The 18,553-nt window shown below is 57.3% G+C and overlaps 11 protein-coding genes across 13 annotated transcripts; 6 read left to right on the plus strand and 5 right to left on the minus strand.

Annotated features, from left to right (window-relative positions):
- Positions 1–79: 79 nt before the first annotated feature.
- Positions 80–1,350, minus strand: SDRG_05546 (hypothetical protein; the record flags this gene model as incomplete). Its single annotated transcript, XM_008611267.1, has 4 exons — positions 80–266; positions 321–520; positions 573–887; positions 940–1,350. 4 exons carry the CDS (start codon positions 1,348–1,350, stop codon positions 80–82), a joined length of 1,113 nt encoding a protein of 370 aa, XP_008609489.1.
- A 241-nt stretch (positions 1,351–1,591) lies between these two features.
- On the minus strand, positions 1,592–3,022 carry SDRG_05547 (hypothetical protein; the record flags this gene model as incomplete). The annotated part of the gene is made up of 5 exons (XM_008611268.1): positions 1,592–1,608; positions 1,650–1,956; positions 2,005–2,204; positions 2,251–2,562; positions 2,609–3,022. 4 exons carry the CDS (start codon positions 3,020–3,022, stop codon positions 1,779–1,781), a joined length of 1,104 nt encoding a protein of 367 aa, XP_008609490.1. The 3' UTR covers positions 1,592–1,608; positions 1,650–1,778.
- A 980-nt stretch (positions 3,023–4,002) lies between these two features.
- SDRG_05548 lies at positions 4,003–5,653 on the plus strand. 2 transcript variants are annotated; one of them, XM_008611269.1, is made up of 4 exons: positions 4,003–4,749; positions 4,800–5,108; positions 5,153–5,352; positions 5,397–5,653. In XM_008611269.1, the coding sequence occupies exons 1-4, from the start codon at positions 4,048–4,050 to the stop codon at positions 5,575–5,577; spliced, it is 1,392 nt and encodes a 463-aa protein (XP_008609491.1). In that variant the 5' UTR covers positions 4,003–4,047; the 3' UTR covers positions 5,578–5,653. The 2 variants fall into 2 exon arrangements, with proteins under 2 accessions (XP_008609491.1, XP_008609492.1); XM_008611270.1 differs by having other exon boundaries at positions 5,400–5,653.
- A 1,053-nt stretch (positions 5,654–6,706) lies between these two features.
- Positions 6,707–7,012, plus strand: SDRG_05549 (hypothetical protein; the record flags this gene model as incomplete). Its single annotated transcript, XM_008611271.1, has 1 exon — positions 6,707–7,012. One exon carries the CDS (start codon positions 6,707–6,709, stop codon positions 7,010–7,012), a length of 306 nt encoding a protein of 101 aa, XP_008609493.1.
- A 195-nt stretch (positions 7,013–7,207) lies between these two features.
- On the plus strand, positions 7,208–8,628 carry SDRG_05550 (hypothetical protein). Its single transcript, XM_008611272.1, has 4 exons — positions 7,208–7,680; positions 7,729–8,040; positions 8,087–8,292; positions 8,344–8,628. Exons 1-4 carry the CDS (start codon positions 7,330–7,332, stop codon positions 8,519–8,521), a joined length of 1,047 nt encoding a protein of 348 aa, XP_008609494.1. The 5' UTR covers positions 7,208–7,329; the 3' UTR covers positions 8,522–8,628.
- Positions 8,629–8,698: 70 nt separating this feature from the next.
- Positions 8,699–10,003, plus strand: SDRG_05551 (hypothetical protein). The gene is made up of 4 exons (XM_008611273.1): positions 8,699–9,127; positions 9,183–9,494; positions 9,536–9,735; positions 9,789–10,003. Exons 1-4 carry the CDS (start codon positions 8,774–8,776, stop codon positions 9,964–9,966), a joined length of 1,044 nt encoding a protein of 347 aa, XP_008609495.1. The 5' UTR covers positions 8,699–8,773; the 3' UTR covers positions 9,967–10,003.
- Positions 10,004–10,632: 629 nt separating this feature from the next.
- Positions 10,633–11,879, plus strand: SDRG_05552 (hypothetical protein). Its single transcript, XM_008611274.1, has 4 exons — positions 10,633–10,980; positions 11,027–11,338; positions 11,395–11,597; positions 11,645–11,879. Exons 1-4 carry the CDS (start codon positions 10,639–10,641, stop codon positions 11,829–11,831), a joined length of 1,044 nt encoding a protein of 347 aa, XP_008609496.1. The 5' UTR covers positions 10,633–10,638; the 3' UTR covers positions 11,832–11,879.
- Positions 11,880–12,020: 141 nt separating this feature from the next.
- On the minus strand, positions 12,021–13,249 carry SDRG_05553 (hypothetical protein; the record flags this gene model as incomplete). Its single annotated transcript, XM_008611275.1, has 4 exons — positions 12,021–12,198; positions 12,244–12,443; positions 12,495–12,806; positions 12,866–13,249. 4 exons carry the CDS (start codon positions 13,247–13,249, stop codon positions 12,021–12,023), a joined length of 1,074 nt encoding a protein of 357 aa, XP_008609497.1.
- Positions 13,250–13,742: 493 nt separating this feature from the next.
- Positions 13,743–15,500, minus strand: SDRG_05554 (hypothetical protein). Its single transcript, XM_008611276.1, has 4 exons — positions 14,626–15,500; positions 14,263–14,580; positions 14,021–14,220; positions 13,743–13,968 (listed from the first exon to the last, which is right to left on the minus strand). The coding sequence occupies exons 1-4, from the start codon at positions 15,283–15,285 to the stop codon at positions 13,788–13,790; spliced, it is 1,359 nt and encodes a 452-aa protein (XP_008609498.1). The 5' UTR covers positions 15,286–15,500; the 3' UTR covers positions 13,743–13,787.
- Positions 15,501–16,145: 645 nt separating this feature from the next.
- SDRG_05555 (hypothetical protein) lies at positions 16,146–16,849 on the plus strand. The gene is made up of 4 exons (XM_008611277.1): positions 16,146–16,261; positions 16,340–16,386; positions 16,433–16,523; positions 16,585–16,849. The coding sequence occupies exons 1-4, from the start codon at positions 16,258–16,260 to the stop codon at positions 16,797–16,799; spliced, it is 357 nt and encodes a 118-aa protein (XP_008609499.1). The 5' UTR covers positions 16,146–16,257; the 3' UTR covers positions 16,800–16,849.
- On the minus strand, positions 16,808–18,192 carry SDRG_05556. 2 transcript variants are annotated; one of them, XM_008611279.1, is made up of 9 exons: positions 18,160–18,192; positions 18,043–18,112; positions 17,918–17,998; positions 17,719–17,864; positions 17,519–17,660; positions 17,394–17,467; positions 17,300–17,330; positions 17,075–17,250; positions 16,808–17,025 (listed from the first exon to the last, which is right to left on the minus strand). In XM_008611279.1, exons 1-9 carry the CDS (start codon positions 18,162–18,164, stop codon positions 16,971–16,973), a joined length of 780 nt encoding a protein of 259 aa, XP_008609501.1. In that variant the 5' UTR covers positions 18,165–18,192; the 3' UTR covers positions 16,808–16,970. The 2 variants fall into 2 exon arrangements, with proteins under 2 accessions (XP_008609501.1, XP_008609500.1); XM_008611278.1 differs by having other exon boundaries at positions 17,300–17,348.
- Between the last annotated feature and the right edge of the window lie 361 nt (positions 18,193–18,553).

Genomic DNA, 18,553 nt, shown 5'->3' on the forward strand with positions numbered 1-18,553 from the left:
TCTCAATCCGACTGGCGTTTCTTGTCCTGTGCCCAAATGCCATGTGCGACACGTTATCATGCTGATTACGATCCTCGGCTTACGCTAGAATGCGCTCGAGGGCATCGCACGTGCGGGTGACTTCGTGCAGCACGAAGTCGCAGATGAAGCGGTCGGCCGGGTTTTCTCGCAAGAGCGGGTTCTCGGGTGGCGGCTGAATCGGGAGCTCGCCGCCGAGACTGATGCGGCGAATGCACCATTTGGTGTCCTTGGGCTCAAAGACGATCCTAGGCCAAAGCGAGTTGTGAATTTTCCAAACGATAGAGACAAATGGAGCGTACGTGGCGGCGTCGTTCCCAATGTAGAGACCGTCGACGGGCGGGTGCTTGGCGTCGTGGAGGATCGTGCGCATGACAAACACAATGCGCCGCTTTTCGACGATGCGCTGCATGCCGCAGAGCCGCCGCAAGTATGGCGCCGTGCCATGAAAGGTATCAAACTGCTCCATGTACACCGTGTCATCGCCAAAGCGCTCCAAGACCTAACCCAGAACGCTCCTCAGCATCGCAAAGCACAGCCAAGAAGGTAGTTACCTTGGAGTCAAACGTGCCGGGCAGCATTTGGTCGGACGTCCAGATCGACCAAAAGTGAGCTGCGGCGGATACGTAGTCGCGCCCTTGGGCGTGCACGTACTGAATATCGATCGACATGGACGACCCGCTCGTGCTCGGCTCCACGCGGAACGACCGGTGGCCAATGGGCGCGTCAAGGAGGCCACGTCGAAGTAGCGTTGTGTCGACGCGATCGTACGCGTCGGCCATGATGGCGAGGAAGCTCGCGCGGCGGGCGTCAGGGGCGATCGGGAGGTGCCGGAGCTTGGCGTCGACCATGTCCAGTGTCGGGAAAGCCTGTATGGTCATGTGTGAACACCAACAAGAGCAACGATGATGATAAGCGTACTGCGAGCTTGGGCCGCTTCACGAGGAGCTGCTCCAAGACGGTGGCGACCTCGAGCTGCTCCTCGAGCGCGCGCTTGAGACGCGTGTTCTCCTTGTGGGCCTGATGGCTGCCGCGCTGCTGGGTGCGCGCGACCTGTTCCCAGTGCGAGTCGTGACTGTGGCCACGCAGGCTCTGCACAACCGAGAGGTGCGCTGTGAGCTGCGTCACTTGGTTACGAAGGTAGTCGAGCTCGCGCTTCTGGCGCTCGCGGTACCGCTTCTGAGGCGTCTCGCCGGGTAACGGCGTCTCCTCCTTGACCGTGCTGGGTGTAGAAAGGTCCGTAGGCAGAGGCTCCTCGGCAAAGTCCAGGAACGGCTCCATCAGCAGCGGCGCGCTCCATCCGTCGTCGTCGTCCAGGAAAGCCAGGTCCATCGCTGCAAGAAATGCGCTGTCTAAATGGTTCTTTTATCAAAAGTAGCTCATTTTTATGGCAACTTCAAGTGACTGACGTGGCATCCCATACGCTCAGATAAGAAAATCAGCCATATCGCACTTTGAACCAGGAATTCTAGACGCAAGCCACCGGAACATACTATTTTGCCTTCCGACGACATGCTGGATGAGCTTTGGTCGGCAAGATGGATGCCTGATCCAGCCCGATGACGTATCCAGGCGATTGCGCTACCGATGCTTCCTCGTCATAAGGGATGTGCCACGACGCCGTATCTCACCTTGTGCGCCTCTATCGCCAAGACAATGGCAGTCATTTCCATGTATGTCTTCACGCTGACGACAACCCACCGTTCCGCCTTCGCACACATACACATGACTAGATTAAATGGGTCGCGACCTCTGATATCTCATTGCAGGCTTTCTTCGAGGGCTGTAAAGATGGGCTCCATGAGGTTGGCCAGAGCGTCCGACGGCGGCACCGGCTCGAGCAGTAGCGGATTCGCCGCCGGCACCGTCGTTGGGAACTTGCCTTCGGCACAGAACCGCCGGCAGGTTCGGTGGTTGCCCATCGCTTCGAAAACGACGCTACGCCACCGTAAAGCTGCTGTCCATTCTCACTCCCATGATTCGTACCAGGCCGTGTGGTTGCCAACGAGGACATCCGAAGGCGGCGTGTGGCTCGCGTCTTCCAGGAACGTCTTGAGCACCAGCGTGATCTTATCGTCTTCGACAAAGCGCTTCATGGCGAACATGAGGTGCGTGCAGGGTGTGCCCGCCTGTGCCGCAGCCGTGATGCGAATGTAAATGCCGTCGTCGCCAAAGGTCTCGACGACCTACTCACGCTGCTAAGATGGTCGCCCATGAGAGATTGTAGATGACCTCGAATGTGACGTGCGGCAACATGTCGTTGCTCTTGCTCTTCATAAACGTCCAGACTGAGTCGCTGCACGCATAATGGTTTTTGGCGACCTCGGCGACGCTGTTCATGTTGACGCAGAGTGCATCGACAGCTTCGTGGACCGTCACCACGTGATGGCCACTCGCGGCGTCGAGGATACCGGAGCGCACGTAGAGCGTCTCGAGGGCGTTGTACGCGTCGTTCATCATGCCATCAAAGGCGGCGCGGCGCCCAACGGGATCGAGCGGCAAACGGCGGACTTTCCAGTCGACAAAGTCGGCGGCCGCCATCGACTAGAGACATACTGATAAGTTGCTGCTGGTATGATGCATTTTGTACCGAGAGGCGTGGCCGCTTGGTCATAGCATGCTGGAGCGCCTCGGCAAACTCGATATGGTCTTCGAGCGCCCGCTTCAAGCGCGTGTTCTCAAGCACCGCGGTGTCCAGCGCAAGCTTTTGGTTGCGCGCAATCTTTTCCCAGGCGCCGGTGCTCGCCTCGACCTCGACACGCTTGATGCTGCGCAGCGCCGAGAGGTGTGCCGTGAGCGTCATGGCCTCGTCGCGCAGGTGCACGAGCTCATGCCTCTGACGCACTTGGTAGTTGGGACGTGGCGGCGCAGCGAGGACCGAGTCCAAGAGGCTGTCCATGATCGCCGCGTCCAACACATCGTCTTCGGACAGCATCATCGCCGTGTTCTCTGGTTTTCCGAAAGTGAACGTCGCAACAGCCTGGGCAATGCAGCAGATGTTCATCATCCGGATGCGCCACTCCTGACGTGGCAGCCTCCCGTGTCCGCACGACGTTCCAACTTCACCGTCCTGTAGCGTAGTTTGGCATATGCTGTCCGTCGATACGTAGAGACGCGTCACGCACGCTACTAAAGGATCGTCGAGAGGTAAATACGTGGTCCTGCCGAATGTCATGTCATCTAAAAGCCAATGGAACCCAAGCCACCCGATCGCAGGGCGAAGCAAGTGCATTCGCGACGTATCATCCTCGTGCTGGACCACACATTGCTCATGGCATGGACGGTTCATGTACATAAGCAGTCTCGAGACAAGGTGCTCGCACTGGATACCATAGGGCAACGCGAGTATTGTTGATCAAGCCGTCTACTTTGCGTTATATGTTAGACGGGTCTTGGGCGGTGAACCTTTGACTTTGCGCGTGTTAGACAACTCTAGATTGTCGTTGCGGATGAGGGACGTATGAATGGCGCGCTGGTAAGATTTAGTGGTGCACGCTGGCGACTCTATGGTGTTTGCTATGGAATGCGAGTTAAAAATGAGCGGAGCCCTAAAAGAGGCTGCAAGCGGCGGAACAATGCAAATTGCCCGTAATTACCCTTCCCATTCCTTGGGAGAGCCTTTGGCGCAGAGTGCCGACTCGGGTTAAATCTAACAACAAGTTTGCACTTTGAGAGTCAAGTTGACCCTCGATTCGCATCGCGTGCGCTCATTTCCCGCGGTTTTGGGTCTCGCTCATTTCCCACTGGGCTTCTCTCTTTTGAATATTTTGCTGTGCCATGATGCAGGTGACGGACGACCGATCACCAACGAACAAGTCATCCAAATTGCACTTTTCGGTCGGGAATTCTGCAGTAAATGTCTATCGTGATGATCCAATTCGACCCAGGCGAATGAATTGACGCAAGTGTATGCGGGCGGCTGCGTCTCGCGCGTTTCTACAGCACGTGACACGAATGCGAGCAGGGTCGTTTGAGGTTGTCGAGTGCGCAGAGCCTGTGCGAAGACGCAGCGTTCCTGTGCACGTTGAGATGCTTGGTGCTGGCCACACGCCAATGCGACAGCGACGCGCGCTCACGTCAGTCCGCGTCCCGTCGTACACTGTGCACGTCCCACACGACAGAGCCTCGAGGCCACGATCACCGTCATTCGAGTTGACAGAATCTGTACCTTTCGCGTCCATGATGATGAATGACTCAACAGGCCACACTCGTCGCCGACGACGTGGCAGCGACAACGGAGGCATTTCACGCAAATACAGCGATGCCATTGGTCCACATCCGGTCACGTCAACACAAGAGCACGCACAGATTCCAAGACGCGGCGATCGTCACTATAGGATTGAAGCCGCTGTCGCCATGACAACACCGCTGTCCTGTGCGCCACCGGAGCCGGCGTCCACCGCCGATGTCATCGCGACGGTGTTTGCCGACTTTGAACTGGATCAGCCATCGCTGCCGCCGCGCCCGCCGCGCGTCGACCGCCAAAAGGAAGAGCTCGTGTACCTGCGCCAGCAAGTCGAGCAGCTCAATGCCATCTTGGTCGAGCTCACGAGTTCTCGCATGGTTGACGATCTCGCCGGATGTACGTTTTGGGAGAAAATCGCGCGGGACCAAAAGATGGCGTCAACCCGCGCAAGCCAAGAGAACGGCCGCCTCAAGCGCGCGCTGGAAGACCAGCTCCATGTGGCCAAAGAGCTCGAACGCTTGCTCGTCAAGCGACCGAGGCTTGCGGTACACGCCCGCATCTCCATTTCCACAATCTCAACGGATTATGGTGGTAGGAGCCGCCGTCGCTGGATTTGGCCGACTGGAAACTGCGGCGACTGCCTCTGGACGAAGTGAGCCGGAGCGCAGCTTTTCACGCGATCGTCGACGATGCGTTTGCCAACCTCGAGTCACTTTTCCTGCGGTCGCGCATTCTGGAGGCGCCGATCGGGCAGCGTCTTTTCAATGTGACTGAAGACCGCGACTCGATTTTGATTTCGGTCAAAAACGTCATTGAAATACCAGATAACGTCCTCTCGGTCGGCGAGAAGACGTGGACCACGTGGCGCGGATGCTCGGGGACGCTGCCCCACATGCGTTTTGAGGTGCATACGCCAAGTCAAGCGTTGCTTATTTACAGTGTTTGTAGGTCCTCCAGAGCTTTGGCGTCGATGGTGTGTACGTCCGGATCACGACTAGCCTCGACGCGACCACCCCGTGTATGCAGCTCAACTACGCGATCAAGCGCTTCGTTCGTGACTCGCGCGTCGTCTTTGTGCTCAAAACGGTCCTCGACGACGAGAAGTTGCCCGTGCTTCCGGGCCTTCTCGTGGGCAACCACACAGCATGGTATGTTTGCCGTCAACATGGGATGATCTTATTCGACGTGTCAGTAGTATTGTCATGGAAGCTGTCGGCGCGAATCGAACGTGCCGACGCGTCTGCGTCGAAGGAAATTTGCCCGCCCAGCCACCGCGGCACAGCCCGCTGCTTCAGAAAGAGCTCAGCGTCACGGACGCTGTCTTCAAGATGATGCAGTCGGTTTTTCAAACGCTAGAAATGTTGCTGGCATGAGGCTATTCACGCAAAATGCAATCAAATGCTTGTGGTATATACTACTAATCCAGTGTTTTGTACAAGATGAAGCCCCAATGGTAAAATGGAAGGTATGATTCCTGCTTTGGGTTTACATTGATCTTGTGTTGTGTGCGCATTATCGGCGCACCTATTATTTTTCATGTGTCAAGTGTAAATTCAAGAAAGTTACCTGATATAACGATACTAATCGTGAAATGAACCAATGAGATGAGTACACGCCTGCAAAAGCTGAAGGTGATAGGCCAGCTGTTGCTTGATACTCTGGATGTTTAAACGCTTCGTTGGCATCTCGTACAGGCGTAGGCTCCAACTTGATTGTTGACAAATAATGCCCTAGAGCATGAAAACTTACTTGGACATGTGTATAGTGTCCAGTCAATCGTATTGCCTGCGTGTCTTGCACATTAGCTTGACACTATGCGACATGCGTTTTGTGCAGAAAAATATCTTGCATTTACTATAGCTCCCTTGTTTGTATCAAACATTTCGTTCTGGTCTTCAGTTGATACTCCGGATCGTGCATCGGAGGTCCGCCCTAGCGTACGCATTTGAAGAAAAGACGCAAGCAACAACAATGCTGCCGGTGCACCAACTTACGAGAAACAAGTGGCAAGAGCACGAGGTACGGGCTCCGCTATCGCATCATCTCCATCACGTCTCATCCATCCGTGTAGCTTGAAATGCTGGCAACATTCAAACTCGACACTTTGAAGACATGGAAGGAGGCCGCAAAGCGCATTCCCGGCCGCCCTGCCTGTGAGTGCCGCCAGAAGTGGTTGAGCACGTTTAGCCCGGAAGCACTCGGCAAGAACACTGGACCTTGGTCTGAAGATGAGATTCAGCGGCTGCGCGATGCGATGGCTCGTCAACGGCCGTGGGTCCAAGTCGCCAAATTGGTTCAAACACGATGGTGCGTGGGCGACTAGACTACTCTGATCGAGTACGACTCCACTGACTTCACTGTTGTAGCTCGCGTCAATGCCAAAGCTGCTGGAAGCGTTTGGAGGTTAATGGCGCTATCGATGCTCCTCCCGAATGGGCTGCCGCTCCGCCAGAGACCGCGACCGAGTGGTCATTTCAGCTCACGCGTTTCAATGACGACGAAATGAGCTGCTTACTCTCGGACGTGACCGAGCTCACGATGGACCCGAGCTGGCGGGCGCAAGCAATCCCAGCTATGGACATAACCCTCGTCGGTGAAGCGGACTTTGCCAGCTCGGGCGTCATGAGCCGTCCAGCCACGGCCCCTTCGGCGCCAGCAACCATCCCGAACGATGCAGCGCCGTATGTGGGTGGCCCCAATGCCACCGAGGATGCTATCGATGACGTCGTGGAAGATTTTGAATGGCTGCCACCGATCAATGTGAATCTTATCCACGACGAGAAGACCCCTATTCGCGTGTATGCATAGTCTATATTTGAAGTCCAACGTGCGCTCAATCTACCTCGTAATACATGTTTCATTGGCATTAGTTCAATATGCAAATACACACGGCCCGGCGAGCGAATGAAGAAGAAGGAGATTGCTAGTCTCTATGTATGGGAAATCTTTGTGTAATTATGAAGATAACGTGAAACACATTCATAAATATGCAAATACCTGGCAACCTCCCAACTAGAACTTCGATCTTGTCAGTGTACGCATCGCGCCCGTGCCATCTCACTCAGATCACCGCGGCCATTTTGGTAAAAAACGGACCAATCACGTACAAGGGTCATTTCGCCGTGATGGATGCGACCTCGCTGACGACGTCGTCGTCCGACGACGAGGCGCAGCTCGACGCTGCGATTGTCGACAGCCTCCTGAGCACGCCGGCGCCGGCGCACTACCAGAAGAAGCAGCGCGCCGAGCTCGCGTACCTCCGCGGTCAAGTCGCATTGCTCTCGACGCACTTGGACGCGCTAGCGTCGGCGAGGCAGGCGCCGGACGTCGGCTACTGGGAGCGCACCGCGCGCAACCTAAAGATCGCGTCGCAGCGCGCTTCGATTGAAAACACGCGGCTCAAGCGCGGGCTCGAAGACCAGCTCGAGCTCGCGGGCGCCCTCGAGAAGCTGCTCGTGAAGCGGCCGCGCCTCGCCGTAATGACTACAGAAGTCGACAACGTGGTGTTTGATATTGCGGTGTAGGCGCTGCCGCTCCAAGACGTTGTCGACTGGAAGCTCCGACGACTGCCGTCGGACCCGACGTGCCGCGCCGCCGCCTTCCACGCGATGCTCGACGACGCGCATGCGCACCTCGAGACGCTCCTCGTGCGCACCAGCATCCTCGACGCGCCGATCGGACACCGACGCCTGAGCGTCCACGAGGTCGACGACAGCATCCGCGTCTCGATGCAGAGTGTCGCAGACATCCAGAAGGACTTCATTGCGTGCAGTGATGCGATCTGGTCGCGCTGGCATGGCCAGCTCACCGCGTCCTTGCCGCACGTTCGCATGGAGGTATATTTCGCGTCCAAGCATGATCGAAACGGAGAGTGATGTGTAGTGGATTGAGGACTTTGGCGCGAGTGGCGTCTACGTGCAGCTGTCGACGAGCTTGGACACGACGAACCATGCACCCTGTGTGTACATTATGTATGCGATCAAGCGCTTTGTCTTCCAAGATCGCATCGTCTTTGTTCTCAAGACAGTGCTTGAAGACGAGATGCACCCGCCGCCGCCCGGACAACTTATTGGCAACCACAACGCGTGGTACGATGTCGACGCCTGAACCACTCGACTGATGATGTCGATGGCCTGTAGTATCCTTGTGCAGGCAGCAGGCGCCAACCGCACGATTCGGCGCATGGTCGTTGAAGGGAAATTGCCGGCGGAAGCGCCGCAGCAGAACCCGCTCTACCACTCGCCCGTTCGCATCAGCGACACCGTCCTCACGCTGCTCCGGTCGGTCTTCGACGAACTTGAAACCATTTTGAGCTAGCAATTGTGTTTCGTCGTATGAACTACAATTGTAGTAGTACATGTATAGTGGACTTTCACGATACGGTCGCGTCGTACCACAAAATGCAGCAAAGCTTATGATGCCTTGGCGCGGAGTCAGTTTCTGGATTCGCAATGAGTTCGAAATTGCTTGCTTGGCCAAACTCGGCTCCGCGGTCCGTGATTGGTCGGCCAAAGGGCAAAGTGAAACGTCCAGCCAATCCGAGTGCGCACTTTCGGCCAGCGACCACACATGGAGGGCGACGCGTTGGCGACAAACGACCTCCTCGATGCGGCGATCGTCAACAGCATCCTCGCGCCCGCGCCGTCGAGTGAGCCAATGCACTACCAGCAGCGCCAAAAGCTCGAGCTCGCGTACCTCCGGCAACAAGCCGCCGACTTGAAGCTCCAGCTCGACGCGCTTACCAACACCAAGGCACTGCAAGTGGAGAGTAGCGGCAACCATTGGGAAAAAGTCGCGCGCAACCAAAAACTGGCATCGGAAATGGCGACACTTGAGAACGCCCGCCTCAAACGGGTCATGGAAGACCAGATCACGCTGGCATCAGCCCTCGAAAAAGTGCTGGCCAAGCGCCCGCGGCTCGCGGTACCCTTTCGCTGTAGCTACCGCCCAAACCGTCGCATGTTTGCTCTTTGTCTAGGCAACGCCGACGATGGACATGGCTGACTGGAAGCTGCGCCGCCTCCCGACAGATCCCACGCGCCGCGCCACGGCCTTTCACGCGATCGTGGACGATGCGTACCAAGCCCTCGAAACAATGTATGTGCGAAGTGGTATCTGGGACGACCCACCGGGGCACCGGTCACTGGGGATCTCGGAAGACAATGACATGATTCTCGTCTCCATCAAAAGCGTGGTCAACGTCATTGGACCGTATTTGGAGGTTGGCGACCGCTTCTGGTCCGTCTGGAATGCGTCTGGCGCACCCACGTCACACCACTTGCGCCTCGAGGTGAGTCGTCCATTCAGAATGTGATTTCTGATACCTCGTAGATTGTGGACCGGTTTGGTGAGAACGGCGTCTATGTTCGCATGAGCGTTAGCCTCGATGCGACGATGCCGTGCATGTATCTCATGTACGCGATCAAGCGCTACGTGCTTGGCGACCGCGTCATTATCGTCCAGAAAACCATCCTCGACGACGAGTCGCATCCTGTGCCCCCCGGCGTTCTCGTCGGCAACTACTCGGCGTGGTACGAAGCCTATCAACCGAGTGTATATTCTATACTCGGGTTTGTGTTTGTAGTATGGTTGCCCAAGCGATCGGACCCGATTTAACGTCGCGTCGCGTCGTCGTCCAGGGTAAATTGCCTGCCCAACCCCCGATGGAGAACCCTTTGCGCCACCAAAACCTCCACGTGAGCGACGCCGTCCTCAAGATGGTCCGCCTTGTCTTTGACACGCTCGAGCAACTCTTTAGCTAAGCGTATAACCCCTGCGTGCGTCTCTGTTGTGTTGACATTTGGGCTGAACGCATTTGGAAGGGGTGTAGTGCAGTGAAGGCGTTGATGGGGTCGTGTCTGCTTGTGCGTTCGTTGTTGACGCTCAAGTCGCGTCCAATAGTATTGCGTCGCGCCGATTATATTAATTACTACACAACACCAAGGGTCAATAACCCTCGACCAACACGATGCATCTAACTTTGTAGGAGGAATAGTTCCGGTGCGCAGTCAAAGTCGTCCAGATCGCCCCACGACGAGCAAAACGCAGAGCTTGCCGCGGATTTATGACAGCTACATACATGTACCTGCACGTCATATAAATGCGATGCATTGCAGTCGACTGTTCTCCGCGTTTGGTCCTGCGTTTACTCACAGGTGACAGGCGCATGAGTGGCCAGCGCTGCCTGGCGTTCGTCCGGACAGCAACCAAGACAACGCGCACGTGGTCGCATCCAGTCGAACCACAGCAGCCACAGCGAGGTGTTTTGTCAGCGTCTGGGCAAAGTTTCTTGGTTTGGTTGGACGAGTTGAAACGGCATGTAAACTGAACGCCGCTCCTCGCGCCACGTCATGCGCCGATCTGCCACGCCGAGACGCTCGCGGATCGAAACGTGCAGCCAATCAGGGCGCGTCAAAGTAGTGGCACTCCGCCATATGGACATGAGCGCTGGCCTGGACGCGATGGATGCGGCGATCATGGAGAGCCTCATGGACGAAGGTCGCCCGTCCGAGCACTACCAGAAGCGCCAGAAGGTCGAGATGGCGGCGCTGCGCACCCAAGTCGCCAGCTTGAGCGCGACCCTCGCGTTGCTCGTCGAGGCCAAGCGGCTGCAAGTTCAGCGCAGTACCGACGGCTGGGAAAAGGTCGCCCGGCGCCAAAAGCTCGAGGTCGAGAGTGCATTGTTCGACTCCACGCGGCTCCGTCGCGCGGTCCACGAGCAGCGACAACTTATAGCGACGCTCGAGCGCTTGCTTGTCAAGCACCGTCGCGCAGTGGTACATTGTCAGCTCGGCGTACCTCTAGCGACCTTTGTTTGCGTAGCCGCCGGAGCGTCTTCCCCTCGAGAGTTGGCAGCTACGGTGCATGCCCCGTGAGACGCAGAAGCGCGCCGAGACCCTCCACGCGCTCTTGGACGATTCCTTTCGGAGCCGGGAGGCCATGGACATTCGGACGCAGCTCTTCGAGCACCCGATCGGGCACCGACACTTGTCGATCACGAGCGAGACAAGTGACGTGGCCGCCGTGACGTACGTCAGCACGACCTTTGTCGCTGCCGACTACGAAGCGCTCAGCGAAGCGATTTGGTCGAATTGGAATGTGGCGTGCCACGCGTCATGCGGTACCAGTGCCGAGGTAGCCTGTCTTTTCCCTAAATGTCGTCTGCGCGTGCATTGACGATGACCGACCAGACTGCGTGCGAAGACTTCGGCCCCGACAGTGTCTACTGCCACCTTGAAACCGGTTTTGTCGAGGCGACGCCGACGCTCTTTGCGCTCGCAGGTCTCAAGCGGTATGTGGAGCCTGGGCGCGTCACGATCGTGCTGAAAACGATGCTGAGCGACGAGCGCCACCCGACCCCACCGCACCTCATCCTTGTCAACGAAACGCAAAGGTAGAGACGGCGACTCGCAGCGTTCGCTCAGGATATAACTTTGGTAGCATCGTCGTCGAGCCGGTCAAAGGAGGCGCACTCCGACATATCGCAGTCGAAGGTCGCTATCCGCTCGAGCTACCGCCATCCAGTGCACTCTGCGCCTTGAACCTTCCTGCGATCGATGCCATTGCGTTCGTCGTCGAAAACGGGTTCCGGACCCTCGAGGACAAGACGTCGTCGCTGACACTATGAATCTTATTCCACGTACAGTAACTTATATAGATCTTACGTCAAAGACGCCAGACACCTAGTGCCGTCACCGCATACCGGTACACATATATGGGTCGGTGAGCTGGGTCGGTGTGTCTTGGGGTTTGCACTCGATGTACCAAGCGTCGGCGGCGTCTTTGCAAACGCTCAAGGGACACGTCGGTTAAGTGCTTAGCTCAAGAGAAACTCGAGCGTGTCAAAGACGGGTCGTACGATCTTGAGCACGACTTCGCCAATGGTGGTGGGCACGCCACGAAGAGGGCTCTCGTCTGGGAGCTGGGTCGAGATCTTGCCCGCGACCACCATGCGGCGAATGGAGTGGTTGTCACCGGCCGCCTCGACGACGATGCTAGAATATCGCACGGGTGGTATCGCAAGAGTTGGTACGTCGTACCTCGCCGTGTGGTTGCCAATAAGCAAGCCACGTGGCCACGGGTAGCTTTCGTCGTCCAGAATGGTCTTGAGGACAAAGATGACGCGGTTGTCCTGGACGAAGCGCTTGATGGCGTAGAGCATGCCAATGCATGGCATGCCTTCGTCCATGGAGGCTGTGACGCGACAGTACACCGTGTCGTCGCCAACCATTTGCAGGCGCTACCGGTTGTTGGGAGTGGTCGCCGATAGTAGGCACTCGAGTTGTACTACCTCGTAGCGAGCAAACGCGAGCTGGAGGCCGTCGCTGGTCGCCCAGAACGACCATACGTTGTTGCTCGCGTCCATAAAGGTGTGGGGCAAGGCCGCCACGCTCTCGACGGCCACGCAAAGCGTATCATCGACTTCGGTGACGCTCAGCGAGCGGTGCCCCGGTGCAGCGTCGAGAATTCGGGACCGCACAAAGAGCGACTCGACGTTCTCGTAAGCGTCGGTTAGGATCGCGTCCAAGGCGGCGGCGCGCGCAGCAGGCTCGGACGGCAGACGCCGTAGCTTCCAGTCGGCCGTGTCGGCTACCGCCATAACCTATGTATACACCCGTATGAACGCTTCATGATGCAGTAGTAGCACGTGATACGACGCACCGCGAGGCGGGGGCGCTTGACAAGCAGCTTGTCGAGCGCGGTGGCCAAATGCAGCTGATCTTCGAGCGACCGCTTGAGCCGCGCGTTCTCCATCGTCGCTTGCTGCGCCGCCATCTTTTGGTTTTGCGCAACACGCTCCCAGCGCGTGCTGCAGTTCTGGAGCTTGGATGCGTTGTCGTTCGTAAGGGCGGCGAGGTGTGCGCTGAGCTCGGCCACTTGCTTGCGCAGGTAGACAAGCTCGTCCTTCTGCCGCTTCCGCACGCGCCTGGGACACGGCTCGTCGAGGAGGCTGTCCATGATGGCGGCGTCGATCAAGGGCTCGTCATCGTCGTCGGTCAAGGGTGCGAGGAGCGAGGCTTCATCTTCATTGCTGTCGTCGGTCATGTCGTCGAGAATTATTGGCTGAAAAGCCAGTCTTTTGGCCAATGCGGGCGCTGGATGCGTGTATAACGTGGCAGCCGGAGGGCACAGAGAAAGGTCGAGAGAAGCAGAAAGAAGAAATCAGACATGGGCATCGTGTGGGCGCGGGGCAAGGAAGCTGCGCACGATGGTACACGTGCAAGTATTAGACTACTTTGAGGTTCGCAGCGAAAGACACGAGTGGCGTTGAGAAGGCAGCCAGCTCGAAGGCAGCCAGCTCGAAATCAGCTCGCACTGCACTCACAGGCGTGTGGTAGCGGTTTGCCTCGGAGCCTTGCACGAAGCTCGCCGACGTTTTTTCGACGACCAACTTGACTTCTTGCGCAAGGGACAGGGCCCACCCTCTCGTCTTGACCACGACCTCTTGTTGCCGTCGGGTCGAGGCGTTCGAGTCGACAGCGCAACGCGTCGGCCAACAACGTCTTGCGCTCGACGGGCGAAAATTCACTCATGTGTCCTTGGAAATGTGTACAAAATGAGATTGAAAAAGGCTTGACGATGTTTAAACGATCAAGCTCTCGATCGCGTCAAAGGTTGGAGATATTTGGTGCAAGATAAAGTCGCAGATCAAGTGGCTCGGGTTCGACGACAGCGGGCTTTGCTTGGGCGGCTCGACAGGTAGCTGCCCGAGCATGTGCATGCGTCGGCAGGTCCACATTTCATCGACAGCTTCAATGATGATCCTAGTCATTTGAAGGCTCAGCACGTCGTTTCAAATCGGAATGAAATGCGTACGCGGCCGTGTGGTTGCCAATGTACAGGCCTGGCACCGGCGGGTACCGCTGGTCCTCAAGCACCGTCTTGAAGACAAGCACGACGCGGTTCTTCTCGTAATAGCGCTTGACGCCCCAGAGCAGCTGCGAGTACGGGTTCTTCTGCGGCATGAGGGCGCGGTGTCGAAAGTAGATGCCGTCAGTGCCAAAGTGTTCGAGCACCTAGCCACAGTCTCGAGATAGCCCACGTATATGTGGACGTACTTGGAGGTGGGCGTTGGGGAGGTTGAGGTATTCGTGCTCGCTCAGGAGCGACCAAAAGTTTTGGCTGCACGTTAAATAGTTGCTCGCGATCTGGCGGACGCTCTGGACGTCAATCACGATCGCGTCGTCCGTCTCGTTGGCCGACACGTCGAGCGACCGGAGGTGGTCCATCGAGTCGTACAGCCCTTTTTGAAGAAAGTTCGTGTCGACGTGGTCGTACGCGTCATTTAGCATCGCGTGGAAGCTCGCCTCGCGCGCACTCGGCTCCATCGGCAGCTTGCGCAGCTTCCAGTCGATGACGTCCATGGTCGGAAACGTCTACCAAAATACATATGAGCTGCATACTCTCATCGCCGCAAGTACCGCAAGGCGAGGGCGCTTGACGAGAAGCTGGTCGAGCGCTTCAGCGAGCTTGAGCTGATCTTCAAGGGCGCGTTTGAGCCGCGCGTTCTCGAGCGCCGCCTTTTGCGACCCGAGCTTTTGCGTGCGGGCGACCTTTTCCCAGTGCGAGCACTGGTCGGCCTCGAGCGTCTTCATGGTCGTGATCACCGACAGCTTGGAGCTCAGCTCCTGGACTTGGTCGTGGAGGTACTTGCGCTCGTCCTTTTGCCGCTTGCGGTAGTAGTGCTGCGTCTTGACAATCTTGGCCGCCGGCGCGTCGTCGCTCTTGACGGACGGCGTCGGTGATGTGGACGCCAAGCCCGCGTCGTCGAGAAGCGCCGCGATCTCGTTGATCATCTTAAGGTCCTCGGGCGACGGGAGAGTCGTCGCGACGTCCGTGTCTGTCATTCTCGGCCAATCTGCTTCTGGCGCTCTATACGATAGGAACACAAAGGTGCGACAACCCGAGGTCGCGTTTGATTGGCCGCCTCGCGCGACGCCCTGGATTACCCGCCCGCTGGCTGGCCGTACCGAGTGTGGCTGCTGGTCCTGTAAGGGCAACGACGAGTAGGATGCTACGTGTGCCTGCTCGACACCCACGCCGCGTCCAAGGGACGTCCCTGCCACGGCTCGACCGCGCATGTCGCCGCGCCCTGATTGGGTCGTTTGAAATTGCCCTTTCCTACAAGCCGCAAGCGACTTCACTTTCTTTCGGAGCCGTCACAACCCACGACTGAGACAGCGACAGCAGCCACGGCCGCCACACGCCCAGAGCTCGCTTCCAGTTGAGAACGAGCGACGTTCGCGCGCTACGTGTACTGTTCCAGTCCGTCTTTCGGTGCCACTTTCGCGTCTTTGTCCCGCCGAATCTTGGCTTCAAGCGGCAGACGAATGTGGACAAAAGAAAGAAATGCAAGATGGGCGAGCATCATGATGTAGTAATTGCGCATACACAGCCAGTTGAACACAAATAGGAGAGAACCGAACTGCCTTGTTGCAACCTGACGGCGAATGTACGGGGGTATGTATGGTACCGCATTGCCAGTCCACCGTAGTCCACCATTGCCCGTTGCTGTTCCAGCGCTGATCACATATGCATCCAAACCGGTCCCAACACCGAGACGAACGAGCGGGAATACCGTTCAACTCCACGGTGTTACCGCGGTGCAACCGACTGCATAGCCCAATGCACGTTGTCGGACGCTTGGAGGAGCGAAAAGACCGATCCCCGCAAAGAAGAAGAAACCGGGCCGCTGGTCCAACTCTCTAGCGCAACAAGCTCGTGCAACGCTAGTAGACACAAAATGGCCTTGTTTGAGTGTACTACATGAAATTTTATCATTCAAGCTACTCGACTAGAGTTTCGGAGTGAGAATTCCTCGTTTGTGGGCGAAAAGATCCACGCTGGACAACGCTCCGTGTGCTGCTTCGTCTGGCGAATACGCGCGTTTGATTGGCCAAAATCTACGCAAAAGATTGTGAACCAGCTGCATATTGCGTCGGCCGCGCCCACGGCATACAAAACGCAAGTCAAAACCACCATTCAAGGCGCCCGTCGTCGCCAAATTCAGTGTTCGATATTCGCACGAAGAAGAAAGAAGAAGAGACTGCGCGATGGGTACGACCGGCCATCGACCATCGACCATCGACCGGCCGCCATGGAGCGCGATGGAGGCTCATGCGCAATGATGCGTAGGCTACCTCTGTTGCAGCATCTTCTCCTTCGCGGGCGCCATTTTCCTCGTACGCTTCCAACGCGAGCGCGATGAGATCTTAGTGTATCTTGTAGCTCTGCCTCGGCGCGCTCCTGCGCCTTCAGCCGCGCTTCATCCCAAAGGTCAAGACGCCGCAGTCGTCGTCAGATTCGTGCTTCATCTCGGGTAGGCCATTGCGATGTGTCGAGGATGTTGGTGGCTCATTGTCGTTGGTTTGTGGCTCTAGCCGGCGTCTATGGCGTGCTCTGGATTGTGTGCATCGTTCTGTGGCGGCGGCAGCTCGCGCGCCTTCGATGTGCGAGCCTGAAAGAGCCGCTGCCGTCCGAGCTCTTTGGCACGACCATGTCGTACCACGACTGGGACGACCCGCTCGAAGAAGTCGCGCCGCTCGTCGACAAGCCCAAGCAGCGACTCAAGCTGTCGTCCATCCAGCACGCATAAACTCGATACGAGCCTACTACCACCTCCAATTCACCCTTATTAGTCCAATATGCCGTGTACAGCACCCGCTCAACGCCTGCAACTGCCACGACGACTCTGTCGCGTCCTCCACCACCCAGACACGTGGAAGGTGCAGCGCCTCGGTGCAGAGGCAGACGCATAACGTAGTGATTAATGGGCCGCATCACGCGCATCCATGAAGGCGTCGATCGCGCTGCGAATCTCTCTACGCTCGCCACACATGAGCAACAACATACATGAAGCATGCAACGTACTCGATCTGAAGAAGCGTGTCCATGAGGCCGTGGATCAGGCGCTTCTCAAAGGGCACGGACTGGATCGCCGGCGGCTGCGGGTCCTGCATCCACGCGGTGAAGAGCACGAGCGGGCCTTGCAGCTCCAGGAAATGCGCCAGCGCCGTCGCACGCGCACTCGCCGTCTTGGGGATCGTCTAGAGTGCACAGGTTGTCGACGATCCCGACGATTCTACGAGTGCGTACCGTCGCATAGGTGTACGAGGAGCGGGGAAAGCTGTCCGAGTCGCGCGTCCTACACATGATACCCGTGGGCGTCTTCTCTCGACTCTGTGCGTACCAGCATTCGTCGTCACGAAGCAGCGCAAATAGCACAATGATGGCCTTGACGTACGCGGTTTGGCTCGCGGGGTGCTACTCGATAAGTAGCATTAGCCCAACAACGAGACGCCGAAGCAGCCAAACCTGCACGAGGTTGATGCTCGTGAACCAGCCCGGCAGCACGGGGCCCGTGAGCCCAATGCTTTTGGCGACAGCCAAAAGCGATTCGTCCGTGATCTCCTTGGCGTTCGGGCTCCACGTCAGCGTCTCGAGGCACGACCGGACCCTAGTCCATCAATCCATACTGTCGAGCGAGGTTGTCACATGTAGCGACGACGACGTACAGGTCGTAGACTGCCGGCGCCTCGGGCATCGGCACCGCCATCTCTTGCATCGTGCTCATGATCATGCACTCGTACTTGTGCATGTTCCACGCCTTCTTTTGGCACTCCTTGCCGCAGAAGAGTGCGGTTTTGCACTTGCTGCACGTCTACCGAGTCGACGTCGTTGGTCGCCGCCTCGTGAAGTAAGCGCGAGTACTACCTTGAGCGCAACGTTGTTGGCGTTCGTCTTGCAGCCCATGCAGCCCGACTTGATGTTCCAGACTTCGCCGCCAAACTCTTGCTACAGGCGCGATGAGCCAAGCCGCCGATGAAGATGCCACGTACGAGATGGTCAATGAGGCGCTGCTCCGCTTCTTCCTTGCCCTTGGCACACACGTCGTCGTAGGTCTGCGCGCTGCCGAGTCGTCGTTAGCGCCATGCTCGCAGGTTGGCGCCTCGTACCTCATACTCGATCTCAAAAACCAATCAAGCGCGTTGAACTGTGTCATTGGCCATCATTCACGTACACCGGGGTATACTCTATAGGTGGCATATGCCACATTGGAGGACGTGCGGCGACGATGGGACGAAGGAGATTCGACGCGGCCGAGGCGCCACGGCAAAGACCAAGTAAGCTTAGAACGAATCTCGGCAAGAGGAGGTTGATATGTCATGCGAAGACGGGTCTCGTCGACAGCCCGCAAGCCCGCCGCAGGATGCCGCAGCCGTCACGGTAGCGATTTTAAGCCAATCCTGCATGGGCATAGTGGCTCAAGAGCTTTCAATTGGCTAATATGTAGAATTTCCGTGGTTTGGACCAATCCAAATGCTTCATTAATTTCGGCATCGGGGAACG

The sequence above is a fragment of the Saprolegnia diclina genome, assembly GCF_000281045.1.
Source record: "Saprolegnia diclina VS20 unplaced genomic scaffold supercont1.14, whole genome shotgun sequence".
Lineage (NCBI taxonomy): Eukaryota > Oomycota > Saprolegniomycetes > Saprolegniales > Saprolegniaceae > Saprolegnia > Saprolegnia diclina.

Bases quoted from the DNA above. Each gene is read 5' to 3' on its own strand.
- SDRG_05548 (XM_008611269.1), top strand. From the start codon at position 4,048: ATGCTTGGTGCTGGCCACACGCCAATGCGACAGCGACGCGCGCTCACG. The intron at 4,750-4,799 runs GTACACGCCCGC...TTATGGTGGTAG, and splicing joins TCAAGCGACCGAGGCTTGCG to GAGCCGCCGTCGCTGGATTT. The intron at 5,109-5,152 runs GTGCATACGCCA...CAGTGTTTGTAG, and splicing joins TGCCCCACATGCGTTTTGAG to GTCCTCCAGAGCTTTGGCGT.
- SDRG_05550 (XM_008611272.1), top strand. From the start codon at position 7,330: ATGGATGCGACCTCGCTGACGACGTCGTCGTCCGACGACGAGGCGCAG. The intron at 7,681-7,728 runs GTAATGACTACA...ATTGCGGTGTAG, and splicing joins TGAAGCGGCCGCGCCTCGCC to GCGCTGCCGCTCCAAGACGT. The intron at 8,293-8,343 runs GTACGATGTCGA...GATGGCCTGTAG, and splicing joins ATTGGCAACCACAACGCGTG to TATCCTTGTGCAGGCAGCAG.
- SDRG_05551 (XM_008611273.1), top strand. From the start codon at position 8,774: ATGGAGGGCGACGCGTTGGCGACAAACGACCTCCTCGATGCGGCGATC. The intron at 9,128-9,182 runs GTACCCTTTCGC...CTCTTTGTCTAG, and splicing joins CCAAGCGCCCGCGGCTCGCG to GCAACGCCGACGATGGACAT. The intron at 9,736-9,788 runs GTACGAAGCCTA...TTGTGTTTGTAG, and splicing joins GTCGGCAACTACTCGGCGTG to TATGGTTGCCCAAGCGATCG.
- SDRG_05552 (XM_008611274.1), top strand. From the start codon at position 10,639: ATGGACATGAGCGCTGGCCTGGACGCGATGGATGCGGCGATCATGGAG. The intron at 10,981-11,026 runs GTACATTGTCAG...TTGTTTGCGTAG, and splicing joins TCAAGCACCGTCGCGCAGTG to CCGCCGGAGCGTCTTCCCCT. The intron at 11,339-11,394 runs GTAGCCTGTCTT...ATGACCGACCAG, and splicing joins CATGCGGTACCAGTGCCGAG to ACTGCGTGCGAAGACTTCGG.
- SDRG_05554 (XM_008611276.1), bottom strand. From the start codon at position 15,285: ATGCGCGGTCGAGCCGTGGCAGGGACGTCCCTTGGACGCGGCGTGGGT. The intron at 14,221-14,262 runs GTACGTCCACAT...GACTGTGGCTAG, and splicing joins TCCCCAACGCCCACCTCCAA to GTGCTCGAACACTTTGGCAC. The intron at 13,969-14,020 runs GTACGCATTTCA...TCAAATGACTAG, and splicing joins ATTGGCAACCACACGGCCGC to GATCATCATTGAAGCTGTCG.
- SDRG_05555 (XM_008611277.1), top strand. The intron at 16,387-16,432 runs GTACGCTTCCAA...TGTATCTTGTAG, and splicing joins TCGCGGGCGCCATTTTCCTC to CTCTGCCTCGGCGCGCTCCT. The intron at 16,524-16,584 runs GTAGGCCATTGC...TTGTGGCTCTAG, and splicing joins AGATTCGTGCTTCATCTCGG to CCGGCGTCTATGGCGTGCTC.
- SDRG_05556 (XM_008611278.1), bottom strand. The intron at 17,661-17,718 runs GTACGTCGTCGT...TTGATGGACTAG, and splicing joins GCGCCGGCAGTCTACGACCT to GGTCCGGTCGTGCCTCGAGA. The intron at 17,349-17,393 runs GTACGCACAGAG...TATCATGTGTAG, and splicing joins CTTCGTGACGACGAATGCTG to GACGCGCGACTCGGACAGCT.